This window comes from Pundamilia nyererei, unplaced genomic scaffold (genome assembly GCF_000239375.1).
Source record: "Pundamilia nyererei isolate P.nyererei 1_Seehausen unplaced genomic scaffold, PunNye1.0 scaffold00088, whole genome shotgun sequence".
Classification (NCBI taxonomy): Eukaryota; Metazoa; Chordata; class Actinopteri; order Cichliformes; family Cichlidae; genus Pundamilia; species Pundamilia nyererei.
In genome coordinates this window covers 575,705-589,479 of record NW_005187489.1, presented here as the reverse complement: position 1 = coordinate 589,479, position 13,775 = coordinate 575,705, and the positions used below count along the sequence as shown (strand labels likewise).

General features: G+C 42.6%; 1 protein-coding gene across 3 annotated transcripts in view; it reads right to left on the bottom strand.

Moving 5' to 3' along the window:
• fndc5a (fibronectin type III domain containing 5a) overlaps positions 1 to 13,775 on the bottom strand; it is a 51,538-nt gene that overhangs the window by 17,481 nt on the left and 20,282 nt on the right. For all 3 annotated transcript variants that reach the window (XM_005738937.1, XM_013912362.1, XM_013912361.1), the window contains 2 exons: positions 9,188 to 9,303; positions 6,033 to 6,231 (listed from right to left, as the gene is read on the bottom strand). In XM_005738937.1, coding sequence (XP_005738994.1) covers positions 6,033 to 6,231; positions 9,188 to 9,303 — 315 coding nt within the window. The remainder of the gene's footprint in view (positions 1 to 6,032; positions 6,232 to 9,187; positions 9,304 to 13,775) is intronic.

Here is a 13,775-nt window from a genome sequence, read left to right as displayed (position 1 = left end):
GTATCACCGCTGTAACACCTGTAACATTCAGCAGTCGCCTCATTGTTCTGACACACACAACAAAACTACACTACACACTAACTACACAAGATTTGCGCTAAACGTCTCAAATCTCTCACATCTCAAAACACCGCCGTCACTCCTAAAACTTCCCCCCCTTCCTAAACAACTAAATGCCGTGTTGCCATATCATTTTTCGACCAATAGGGAAGCGTGGGTTTTTTTTTCTTTTGGTTTTGTCTTTGCTCACAGGCTTTCGAGCATTTTGCTTATAAAACGCTGTTTTTTCTTCTCACAGTAAATATAAACAATGATAGCATTCAGGAAAAAAAAATTGCATATATTTTTATCATAACTCTGGTTTTACGTGTCCTCTCAACACAATTTAAAAACTGGTATAAAGTCCACAGTTTTTCCCTCAATTGTTCCGTCTGTCCTGCTCACATCTCCAATGGTTGTACACATTGTCATTAACGTGGCTTCACTCCACAGCAGCCACGCCGTTTTGCTAGCTAAAACACCGGTGTCGGCACATAAGGACTCTGTCATAGCCTGTCAACCACGTTGATTAGCTGCGTATATACGAATGTGAATCGCATCATTGGCTGGACTATGGGATAAGGTGGCATCGTTCTAATCCCATATGGGAGCAGTCAGTCACTTACTGACTAACACTGCAAAACAGAATAGTTTACGTATTTACTTTCATTTCAATTCAGGTTAGATTTTTTTTGTGTGCAATGCAGATTTTCTGTGCGCAGAGACCGTGCCAGCAGTGCGCAATTGCGCACGCCTGCAGCTTAGAGGGAACATTGTTCACACCTGCTGATGAAAGATAAGTTGTTCCTTAAAGGCTGTGTTCATGAGCAGCTTTTTTAGATTTACTTTCACCTCCTGCTCACCTGTTTGCCTTTCTTCACTCTTCACTTCCAAACAGGGAAAACAAACAAAACAGAAAATGGGAAAAGTGGTCTTTTAAAAATTAATTTAATTAAAAGAATTGCTTGTCTCATTTTGTCTCTGATTGATGTCATTTTGATGAAGAACGAGTCAGATTTCTCAGCTTTGGCTTAAAAGAAAAAAATCATTTCCCCCCCTTTCTGGTTTCCAGGTCCAGGGTTGTGCTGATTACACGATACTCTCAGTTTCTCTGTCAGGTTCCCGCTGCGCAGTATCCAAACACGAGATGGAGATAAAGAAAATGTTTCACTCAAGATGGATCCTCATAAAAGAACAAGCCAGACTTTTATACACAGTCTCATTCCACCACATGTGCAACCTCATATATTTATGTATACATGCTGGGTATATGTTATCATTCTTTCTGTTTCAAGTTTTAAGCTAAGGTCGGCTAAAAACATCCCAGCTTTCCTCCTTAACGCATATAATTTCGCTTGCTATTGATTTTTCTTATTTCATTATTGGGAGGAAAGCAACTGATTGATTTTTGCCAAATCAAAATCAACTTATTTCTATAAAGCACCAAAGCCACAGGATCCTTCTTCTGTTTTATGTGACTCAGTTTAAAATACACCCCAGGAGTGTTTTTCCAGGCTTCCAGCTGAGCTGACGGTTGCTGTTAAGGGAAATATCTTCCAGTATTTTACTGCAGCCCAGTTTTCACGTACAGATCAAAATTCTTCATGACAAAAGAGAATTTTTTTTTTTTAAATCCTAGGCTTCGAGAGAGAAGTTTCTACCTTTATTAGATCTGAGGAGACGATGAACCTTTTCACCAGAACTATTTATTCTCCATGTTTGCGAGTCTGTAAATTTCCTTGAGAGGTTGCACAGGTACATCTGTGCCCCCCCCACACACACATTCTCGTTTTGATGTCTTAGTGAGGACATCTAATTGACATAATGCTTACCCTAGGCCCATACCCTAACCCTCAAAAATGCCTTCAAACTCGTGGGGACAGGCTCTTTTGTCCTCACAAGTGACTGCTGGTCCCCACAAGTATAGTAACATTTTAATTTTTGGTCCTCACAAAGATATGTAAACAAGCCTACACACATGCACACACACACACAGTGTGTTTCTGACAGCAGAATTTAATTTTCAGGATTTCTCTCTCCTGTATTGCCGTGGCTGCTTCTGTCAGCCACTCTCTGTTTCCCCTCCTCTCTTCCTGCTGTTTTGTGCACAGGTTGTTCAGTTCCCCCCCTCTCCCTTCATCTCTCTCTTACTTCCTTTGATCTCCCGAAGCTTAAACCCATTGTGAAAGAGGAAACGAGAAGAAATGCGGAATAATCCAGCATTTCAGGCTCATCCTTTGCTCTTTCCACTGAGATCAACGTGATACTGCAGAACAGAAGGGCTGAGCAGCTGAGCGAGGACGGTGAAAGCCTCTCTCTGCTTCTCGGGACATTCGCCTGTCATACAGAGACAAAGGACTAAGAGAAGCACTGAGACGCTCTCCCTCCACACTCTGTACCCTGTGCACTTATCTGCAGTGAAAGACAAACTCCTTCTCTCTCTCCATGGCACATTTTGTCCGTCAGTCATTCTCAATAAGCGAACAGCTCTCGTCCCACTGTCTGGACTCACAGCTTAGCCATTTTTTCTGAAGGGAAATTGGCAGGATTATGAGCGAAAAATGATGTAGTGGTAAATGGCGACCATTTGTCTTGTTAGAGAAAGACAAAGTGTTTAATCATAAAAGCCAAACATATCTGGGTGGATTTAAGAAGATCTCTCTAAACTAAAATTACCCTTCATACTAGATACTAGATCCCAAATCCTATCCACGCGATTTTCTAATAAATTACAAAATGTTGACTGAAGAACACCTTCTCATCTGCCATCAAAGCTTTTATTGTTTCAACACAGCTACGCTAATTAAACAGACATCCTTGAGCAAGCAGCGCAAATGAGACAGAGACGGATGTGTGTCGTCGCGCTAAACCGTGAAGCTGTTATTGAGTAGAAGTGAAGGATGATGAATCACAGACGTGCTCTCTGTGGATATTTGCTTTGTGATAGTTTCAAATGTGTGAAGCAACATTTTTCAGCAAATTAGGGGCTCTGTGTGTGTGTTTGTGCAAAACCTGCAGATTTTTGGATGAGGCAGACTTCCTGCACCCGACTCATTTAAGAAAGCGGGGGGTCGCCCTCTGAAACACAGACATGACCCGTGCTTCTTGACCTTTTGGGAAATAATTTGCTCTCTTACTGAAAGTCACACGAGAACACTGCTAATATTCTCTTGTCTGTACGGCGAATACAAAGATTCATCTATCTGTGTTCTGTGTAAAAATCTAACCACATCCACCTACCTGCATTTCCAAAGCTTACTAATTACATCACGCCTGATTAGTCTGAGCAACAACAAAAGTTAATGTGAAGGAAATACCAGGAGAAAGTTAACTCGGCATAAAGACAGGAGCTCTTTCTCTATCCTGAGGTTAAGTTGGGTCACTTTTTGTCCTCATTTAAAATTAAAATGCTTTTTGCAAGCTTTTCAGCTGCATGTAGGAAAACAATTGTAAAGCAAGTCCACTTGTTATCACCCGTTTTCAAGTTAGATGTCACTGATTCATCCAGATCAGGAGGTTGGACTGACCTCCTGTTGCCTTTGGAACTGCCTTAATTCTTCATGGCACAGATTCAAAAGGTGGGGAAAACGTTCCTCACAGACAGCCTCAAATACTTGTTGGAGATTTGTCAGCTGCACCATGATGCAAATCTCACATTCTAGCACATCACAAAGGTCTGCTGTTGGACTGAGATCTGGTGACTGTGGAGGCCATATGTAACTTACCAGTTTGCTGGCTGGATACACTGTGATTGGAATTAACATGGTCAGCAACAACACTGGTGGTGGTGTTTTAGACAATGCTCGGTTGGTACTCAGAGGGCCAAAGTGTGCCAGAAGCCTAAACTGTTGCTACAAGGCAAGATGAATCCATGCTTTCATGTTGTTTATGCTAACCTTTGATCCGGAAATGACATTTCAAACCAGGCAACATTCCCAGTTTTCTGTTGTCCACAGAACTGCTGTTCTCTAGATATTTTACCTTGGGATGTTTCTCTGTAAACCCTAGAGATGGTTGTCTGGGAAAATCCCAGCACAGCAGCAGTTTCTGAAACACTCAGACCCGCCTGTCGGACACCAACCACCACGTTACGTTAAGGGTCGCCCAAATCAAGTTTCTTCCCTATTCTAAATAATTTAGATCATTAAGCTTGTATAAACAAATCAAAATGACCTAAATTATTTATACTGGATTGATACTGGTGATTCAAGTTCTTTAATAGCTTTTGTGGTTTATGGATTAAAAGCAGCTGTGTCAACAAAAGTTATGGACTGACAGAATTTGACGAGTTTTATTTTTAGTTATAATTTAATACATTTTTCTGCCCCTGGTGAAACTCAGAGTGTGCACTTGTGGATACGAAGCACTTGTGTTTATTTTGAAGTCATTGTTCTGCCTTTGAGGGTTTTGAAAACAGCAGGAGAGAAGATACGTCCTGACAGTGGCGGTCCTAGCCTGTTTGGCGCCCCGGGCAAACACTTCCTCTGGCGTGTATTTCTGGGATTTCACACAACCCAGGATTCAAATCATGAATACATAATGGGCTTGGATTTACATCATTATGAACCCCTTTCCACGGGTTGTGTGTGAGACATTAAATCATCAAAATATAAAATATAAATTTTAAATTGTTATTGATCCCTTTACCCCTAGTCCTAAAGTGTATATTTATTTTCTTACTCTTCTTATATTTATTGTTTGTTTACTTGCACTGTTGTAACTGGAGCATCATCGTCTTGTCTCTCTATATACTGGACTGTAATAAAGTTTACTTTGACTTCAGCAGCGAGCAGGCGCACTGAGGGCTCTCGCGCTCACTTTTCGCGTACAGAATTTCGAAAAAACATTGGTGCAAATTATAAGTCTGTATCATGATGTCTGGTGTTTTCGTGTTTGTTGTTTTGTTTTTATTTTGTTTTATTTTGCGAGTTGGTTATTAGACGCTGCTCCAGCCGGTCAGAGAATCCCCCGCCGCCCCGCCCTCTCCAGCAGGCGCACCTCACAAACGGAGGGCGCCCTTACTCCCAGCAAATGGGCGATAGAAAACCGATCAGTGCCTGTGCCATTCCCAATATGCGCTGGCTGATGTCGGGGCAGCATGAGTACGAGCAATTAATTTTTTTTTGCCGATGTCCGTGATGCCGCCCTCACCACGATGCCGCCCCGGGCGACACGGGCGGTCGCCCGTATCAAAAACCGCTACTGCGTCCTGAAACCTCAAAGAAACGAGCACGTGCACAGACAGAAAGAGAACAGGCTGCTATGAAAGCGCACACGTTTATCTGTGCTGTTATTGATTTCTGTAAATTCTTCTCAGCTACACAAACAACACACAGACAACACATCCGGTGCTAATTAGGCCTCGGCGGTGGCGAGAGCATCGCCTCACCGCTCTGCAATGATTGTTTTTGTGTTCTACATGCCTCTGCCAGCCCGCTCAACACCAGAACAGAAGTTCAGACTCTTTCTGGCTCAACATTTTGCGAAGTATCGGAGTGAAGCTGCAGCTCACATGAGACATGAGTGTAAATGAGAGGAAGAATAGTTGGAGAAGCGCCTCAGCCAAAAGCGCATCGATTCCCCACCCCTCACAGCTCCCACTGCTTCCTCCCTGCGTCTGATAAATGCCTTTTCTCATTTTGGTTTACAGTGCAGTTGTGTAGAGCGTGTGCTGGGTGAGGCCACGAAGGCAAGTCGATACACAGTGAAGTATGCATCCCTCTCAGCTCTTCTACTCCTGAGTTGTGGTTAGAGGGGGCAAGCTTCAAGAGCACTTTCTTGTGAAATTTCATTTCATGGTTTGTGTTTCTATTGATTTTTATTGGTCTTTGGACAAAATCAGTCACAATGCTGCCAAAAGGCCAAGTCCCTGCTGCAGTCATGTCTGGAAAACCGACAGATTCAGGGTTTTTTTTCTTTTAAGTGTGGACGTGTTGGGTGAAGGAGTGTATTTGTGTGGATGCGTATGCATGCGTGGCGCTGTCACGCTTCACCTTCACTCTTAGAGGCCTGAGTCTCGGCCTCCTTCGGCGTCCGGAAGCGCAGCGGTTCGCTCAGTGGGCTCGTCCCAGACATGGAGATGGACTGGACATGCACAATGTAGTCTGTCTCTTCCTCCAAGTCCCATAATGCACAGGATCGCGTGGTGGTGTTGACTTCCTGGATGAATCGCAGCATGCGCACGTCTTTCTTCTGTTGGAGGGTGACAGAGAGACACATGCAACCGGCGTTCACACTCACACTTTATTTCACTAAAATTAAACTTAATGACCGTGGCTCTGGGTTTGCCTGTTCATTTTTTATTTCCGTGTACAGTTTTATAATTCTTGGTCACCTCCTTTGACCTCCCGACTTTGTTACTTTTCCATCCTCTGTATCAGTCTTTCCTGTCTTGTTGGTAATTATAATTACAAAAAACTTACTCTTAAAGCACTTTTCTCAAAATTACAAAGTTTTTCACACAAATTAAACATATGCACATCAATCCCCCCCCCTCCCGAGAATACTTAAAAAAAACCAAACAATCAAGACGTGGCTACTCTGATCTCAGTGGTCCCGCCGCTTGGGAGCTCTTTGATTACTAGCCAAGATGCTGGAATAACCATTCACCAATTTAACACCCAGGCACATAAGAAGTAAATAAATCTTTAATGTACTCTGGAGCAAGGCCATTTAGTGCTTTAAAAGTGATTAGTAAGATTTTAAAATCAATTTGGCATTTAACAGGCAGCCAGTGTAAATTTGCCAGAACTGGAGTGATGTGTTCATGGTGCCAGTTAAAATTCACGCAGCAGAGTTCTGGATCAGCTTGAGCTGGTGATGTGAGCTCTGACTGATGCTGTTATAAAAGGTATTATCTCCTTTTATCACAATCAGGATCAGTATCAGACAACTTTATTAATCCCAAAGGAAATGCTTTAGTTATGATGACTGGTATGACTCAGGAGCGGATCGTCTACTAATCTCGAGGTTGGTGGTGCAATCCCCGGCTACTGTAGTCTGCTTCTGAGCATCTGTAAATCCAAATGCATCCATGAGAGTACGTGTGAAAGCTAGGCACAAAATAACACACTTGAAGGAGGCTTGTTGTAAGAAAGCGCATTCGGTGCTCAAATAAAAGCCAAGTAAAGTATCTGTCCATTTAGCCTCAATCAAGGCGGGTGAAATAAATGCAACTCAGCAGCTGACAAGAATGATCTAATTCTGGAAATTGTTCTTGTTGCGCTAAACCAGGGGGGCTGAAACAGAGATCGGTTTCAAAAACAGCTCCCAGGTTGGTAGCAGACTGAATGAAAAAAGCTTATTTTGGGCCAAGGTGGTAAATTTTAAGATTTATCTTTGGTGAGTTTAGTTTTCACCGTTAAGTGGGTAAGTAGATTACCAACGCTGCTGGTGTTGTTGGATAGTAGAGTGTTGGCAAAACAGTCGCTGAGAGGAAGTGTGCTTATAAAACAAGAGGGCCAAGGAGAGAGCCTTGAGGGACACCACAATTTAAATTTGACAGGGGATCATTCATTACCTGTGGACACAGACAAAATAAATTTAAATACATTTCTAAGTTGTTAAATTGTGTTGTTTCTCAGATCTGTCTTCAGCCTGAAGTGATATCCATACTCATTATGTTTGACCTCCGGATTTAAACATCTGTGTTTTGGACATTTATTGTTAAATGCTGATTTAAGATGGGATGCAAACTGTTTTGGTTTCTGGTTAAGAGATGCCTGGAACAGTTTTAAAATCACAGTCACAACGACCACAGTTAGCACAGTTAGCATTGGAAAAACCACACAAAACTGTGTGGAGGGAGACGTTGGAGAACCATAAGGACTTTTGGGAGCACTTGAGTTGTGCTTGACTTCTGAATTGAAGTTATAATTGTCAGGTGCATTTCATGTTAGTGTTATAGAAAATAAAGAGTGAATATGCTTTTACCTTTCTTGCCAAGACTTGGAGGATGAGTTTGCTATATGATAGAGGATGAAGTTGTACAGTACTGATTAAAACCACCGCCACCCTTTTTGAATGCTTCAAACTTGTCATACTTTAAAATAACACCGCATCTGATATTGTATACATCTCTGTGACTGCAGCAGCTTTGACAAAACGGCGGGATTTGATGACCAGTGAATGAGAACAGCCTGAACAATAACAACTGCAAAGCAGCTGAATGTCCTCTGCTATTGTTTCTTATTATTAACTTTTATTTATAGCTTTAAACCACACATTTCCCAGCTTCCAGTGCTGCCATCAAACATGTCACTCCAGTCTCCTGTGGACGGGTGCATATGTGTGTTTGTACAACCACGAGATGGCAACTTGTCCCACGTAAATGCGTGGTTGTGCGAGAGATGTGTGTCTAAGCTTGCATGTTGACTTTTCTCCTGTCACACAGCTGTCATAGTCTGTCAGCGAGGGGACAGGCTGTCCGACAGGATGCTGTATCCTCTGATGATTCCCATAATGCATTCTGACTTGGAGTGAGGGAGCAACACAGGAAAGGAAAATGGAGGTGGCAGACAATAACCTGTGACAAGCCACAACTTAATTGAATTAGTTTGGGAGTTTCTTCAAGAAATCTTTTACATGCATTAATGAATTTACCTACATTATAGTACATTTACATGTACACTCAGGGGACACTTTATTAGGTACACCACCAGGAGCCTGAACCATTGATACGAATCAGGATGGAGCCATACTTTTATGTTGTTTTACTCCAAATTCAGGCCCTTTCACCCAAATGTCACAGCAGAAAAGGAGACTCATCAGACCAGGCAACATTTTTGAAATCTTCTATTGTCCAATTTTGGTGATGTGGTGTAAAATGTAGCCTCAGTATCCTGAACTTGGCTGACAGGAGTGGCAGACGGTGTAGTCTTCTGCTGCTGTACTCCATCTGCTGCTCAGTTTGAACTTTAGATTTTTGCATTAATGAGGAGTTGAACAGGCGTATCTAGTAAAGTTGTATCTTTAGCTGTAAAATTGTAATATGAGTTGCAATAAATAAAAGGTTTGGATGATTTTATTCCCTCCAAAACTTGCCTGAATCTGCTAAATGCTTTTCCATATGTATTTTTTACTGCTTATAAGCACAGTAATTAGCATTAATGGTTACAGTGGTATAGAGGGGACAGAGAGTGTTACCGACCTGCTGTGTGATGGCAAAGCCAATGACTGGGTCTCCCTCGGGGATGTCCCATGACACCACAGCAGAGTTTGCTTTTACCTCTCTGATGGTCACATTGACGGGAGGCGACAAGCTATCTGCAGAGATAAAGATAAAGACAGAGAGAGAAGAAAAGGTTATTGTATGTTTTAAAGTACGAAGGAGCAGCTCTGTGAAATGACTAGAATGGCAGAAGTTTATTCAGTGAATAAATGGCTCAGTTGAATCCATTATTAGGCCTGAGCACTAAAAGTGCGAATGCCCTATTGTAATCGCTCCCGTTCTTCTTGTTATTATCCAGACAAATGAATTGGCTTTTTGAGGGCTTTAACATGTTTGAAAACTCATGAAACTTTGCACATGCGTCAAGCCTGGTGAAAATTTACTGGTCTCACTGGTTTGAGACCTGGGCACAGCAAAATGGCTCAGTAGCGCCCCGTACAAAGTGGGGAAAAATGAGCCCCTGCTTGGGCTTTTACGTAAATGTATGAAATTTTGTACACATGTGTAACATCCCAAGATATACCAAAAAGTCTATTGGACCCATGTGCCAACTCACCACCACCATTTTGAATTGAAGGTAACATTTTGGCATAGATTTTGCCATTTCCAGGCGTTGTACTGTTGCAAACTCCTCCTAGAGATTTTATCGGATCAGCTCCATATTTCGTCAGTCTAGACTACAGATCTGAGCCATATTAAATAGTGGAACTTTAGAGTTTTCACCTAAGGGCGTTTCTGTGGCGCCACAGCGGATTTCAATCATTCGCTTTGAAATTATAATTGGCTCTTATTCCCACATACATTGACCGATCTGTACCAAACTTCTCAGACGTGATAAAGCTACACCCCCCGAACACATTTCAACTGCCATATTTGACAATGGTCACAGCGCCACCTACTGAGAACAGGAAATGTCATGTTTTACACTTTGGGCTACAGTTTCAAGACGCTTGATGCCAGCAACCTCAAATTTGTTCAGGGAAGCCTGAAGGAGTTGGTCTTAGGTCACATTCAAAACAGTGAGTTTTCATAAGAGGGCGTGACCTCGGCAGCTTGGTGAATTTTGATGTTTTGCCATGAAACATGAAACTGATATACCTCAAAGAAATCTAGTCCAAACTCTCCCAAACTTCACAGACATTCTTCTGACATAAGTGACCTCATCTGCAAAAATCTCCATTACATACACTTTAATGCCAGATGAATTCTACTTAATTTAATTTTCTAACATCAGTAAACCTCACCTGCTAAGACCTTAATCCTCTGACAAGCAGGTCAAAGTTCATTAATGAAAGAGAGAAACTGTGTTTGCCCTGGAGTTCGTTCCGAGTTTGGCTGGTAACACCTCACCTGTGACAGTCCAGGAGGTCGGATGAATGCACCACCTCAGCTGGCTCATTTTGATGTGGAGGAGTAGAGGCTCTTAGCACCTCCTATCTGCCAAAAGATCCTCAACGTCTAAGTCAGCAGTCATAAAGGCTTAAAGGTTTGCGACCATTTGGCTAACTCCAGTTGGTGGGCGAGTTGGGTGGCAACTGTTGGCCAACTGGTTGCTGGAGGTTGTTGGCAAGTTGCTTGCATGAAATTGGTCACAATTCTAAGTACATGCTAGTGACCAAAGCAGTTAACATGGAGTTTTTGTATACTGCAGCAGACTCTTTGTGACCAATTACATCTAGCAACACCCGGCAACCTCTAGCAACTACTCGCATACTGACTGGAATTTTTCCACTCACAAACCAGCTGGTCTGCAGGACTGAGGCCTTAAGCTGCATCCACACTGGGAATGACGTTGTGACCAAGACGATACAACGTGAATGACATTCTGTAACAAATTGGGCGTGACCAATGAGAGAAGTGAATACTGATGATGTGACCTGAGGAGATTAGCAATATATGAGAAGGTTAGCTAGGCAGCTGAAACCTCGACTACAAACGCCGTCAGCTTCAAAGCAATGCGCAACAAGCGACTTGTTTTCAGCCCTCATTTCTGCCGCTTGGACTCTCAGTTTCATTCTTTACGGTCACATTCAGTTACCAAAGTTACCGAAGGTGATGGTCATAGTGAGGGTGGGAACGTAGATCTACCTGTAAACTTTGTCACACTGTATTTCTTTAAATAAGCACTTCAAAATTACAGTCAGGTGTTGCTACCAACATGGCTGCTGAGTGGGAAGACTGGGGTCTGGAGGGATTGGTTTATGGCGTCATCTTTTACTTCTGTGTGCTTGTTGGACCCATCAGCAAACTGTGACTGCAGCTAACGTGTCTGTGTGTGTGTGTGTGTATTAGTCTTGTTTTCATCTAAGTGTCATATTTCATGCTCTAAACACACTTCTAGTTTAATTGGGGTCACAGGCTACAAGATTTGAGAATAATAATTTGTCTCGTTATATAATTAAGTGTGAGCTGTACGTGTGTGTGTGCGTGTGTGTGTGCATCCACCGCCTGCTGCTGAATGAGACTGTAATTACTGTACGAGTTCTGAACAAGCACATACCCAGTGGTGGCTGTATTACATGAACGTTTGTGCAGATCAGAAGATCAAGGCGAGAGATTAAATAACATCATCATTCGATTAGTCCTGAAATAGATTTTTCTTCACTTTCTTGTTTTATGATCACGTCTCCTCCTATTCTTCTTTCCCCTCAAACAGAGACGCCACACATTCGTACCGTCATAGTTCAACTGTGCCCTAAAGTCACGAGCAGTATGCACCACAGATCCATAACTGACTGGAATTCATGTCAGTACAATCAGTTATGACTCTGTGATTTATAATTACACCTGCATCTAGTGCCTGACTGTTATTCTAGTTTGTTGGCTTTATGAACTGGTTTGAACTGCTGAATCTAATATTCCTTGAGATCTTTAGTTGATCTAAAAACAGGCCTTATACAACCAAGTTTTACCATTATTTTGGTCCACATCAGGACCATAACCTGTCCATACCTGTATGTTCAACTGCTTGCGAATTTAATCGCCCAATCACATGGCAGCAAGTGATTTAAGTGACTTTGACCATGCTGTGGTGATACCAGACGGTCTGGTCCGGGTGTTTCAGTAACTGCTGGGATTCCCACAGGCAGAAGAGCTTCTTCCTGAAGCACCACAGTACTGTCATCTGAGTACAGGAAACTGAGGCTCATCAAAATTGGACAGTAGAAGATTGGAAAAATGTTCAGTCTCGACTTCTGTGGTGACATTCAGATGGTAGGGTCAAAATTCGGCATAAACAACATGGCATCATGCATCCCTCCTGCCTTGTATTCACAGTTCAGGCTGCTGCTTGTGGCATACTTTGAGCCTCTTGTAGCAACCGAACATTGTTAAAACATGCCACCATGTCAATCCCTTTATGACCACAGGATACCATCTTCTTATGGCGGCTTCCAGCGGGATGACGATGTTGAAGAATCCAGCAAATCGGTTACTTGAGCATGGCCTCCATAGTCACCAGATCGCAGTCCAGTAGAGCACATATGGGATGTGGTGGAACAGCAGATGTCATCATGGATGTGCATCCCTCTAATCTGCAGCAACGGTGTGATGCCATCACATCAACACGGACCAAAATCTCTGAGGAATGTTTCCAGCACCTTGAAACTCTGCCAGGAAGAACTTAAACAGAGGTCTAATTCGGTAAAAGCAAGGAGCTTGTACATTTTCCAGTGAGTGTAGATTAAATCACAAATTCTCCAACTAAATGATGCATCATATCTGGTCCAGCTATCTGAAATGGATGAAGTGGAAACTATTAGAAATGTCAGAAACTGAAAACAAGGGCATTTTCGACCGTGCGTCCCATTAGGGAGTATTTTTAAATTTGTGACATGTTTGGGATGTTTACATTCTTGTTTATGCAAATAAGAGAATAAGCTGCTGAATATTAAGGTGAACAACCTAATGCAGTGTGTCACTGTCCCTCTCTGTTCTCCGTTTTTGGTGTTTATTGATATTTGTAACAAGGACCAGTGAATAAGGATGAGGAGAAGTGGTCCCTGTCAGTGAGGCTAATGGGACATAAATCTAATTCAGGTAATAACACAGTCAGCGTGTTATTGAATAGGTTAACGCTCGCTTGCCCTTCGACGGGAAAACCTCACAGGATGATGAGCTGCTGCGGCACTTGTTTACACCCTGACACGCTGCACGTTTAGAAAGAGCGAAGCAGAGCCAAAGCAGGCCTCTTGGTTACTTGCTTCCACTCAGCCTGCAGCCGATGTTTTGATAAATAGCCCGACTAACAGCAGATGACAGGAAGGAGACCCACTGCATCTCTTCATCCGAGTGGGGGGCCTGGATGTTTGAAGTGGATTTGCTTTTGTTTACTGTCTGCTGTTTGCCTAAGGGACAGGCGCCACGGGCTGAGAGGGCTGATGGAACAGAAGAAATCACAAATCAAAGTCATTATCTTTCCGCGTATTCTCCTCCTGCTTGTGAACGAATGTTTAGCTCCTAATGGAGAGAAAAACACCGCTTTTATTCAGTGATGTGCACCATCGCTTTGTTTGCACATGCTCAAAAATATCTAGAATCATATATAAAAAGATAGAACTCGATATTA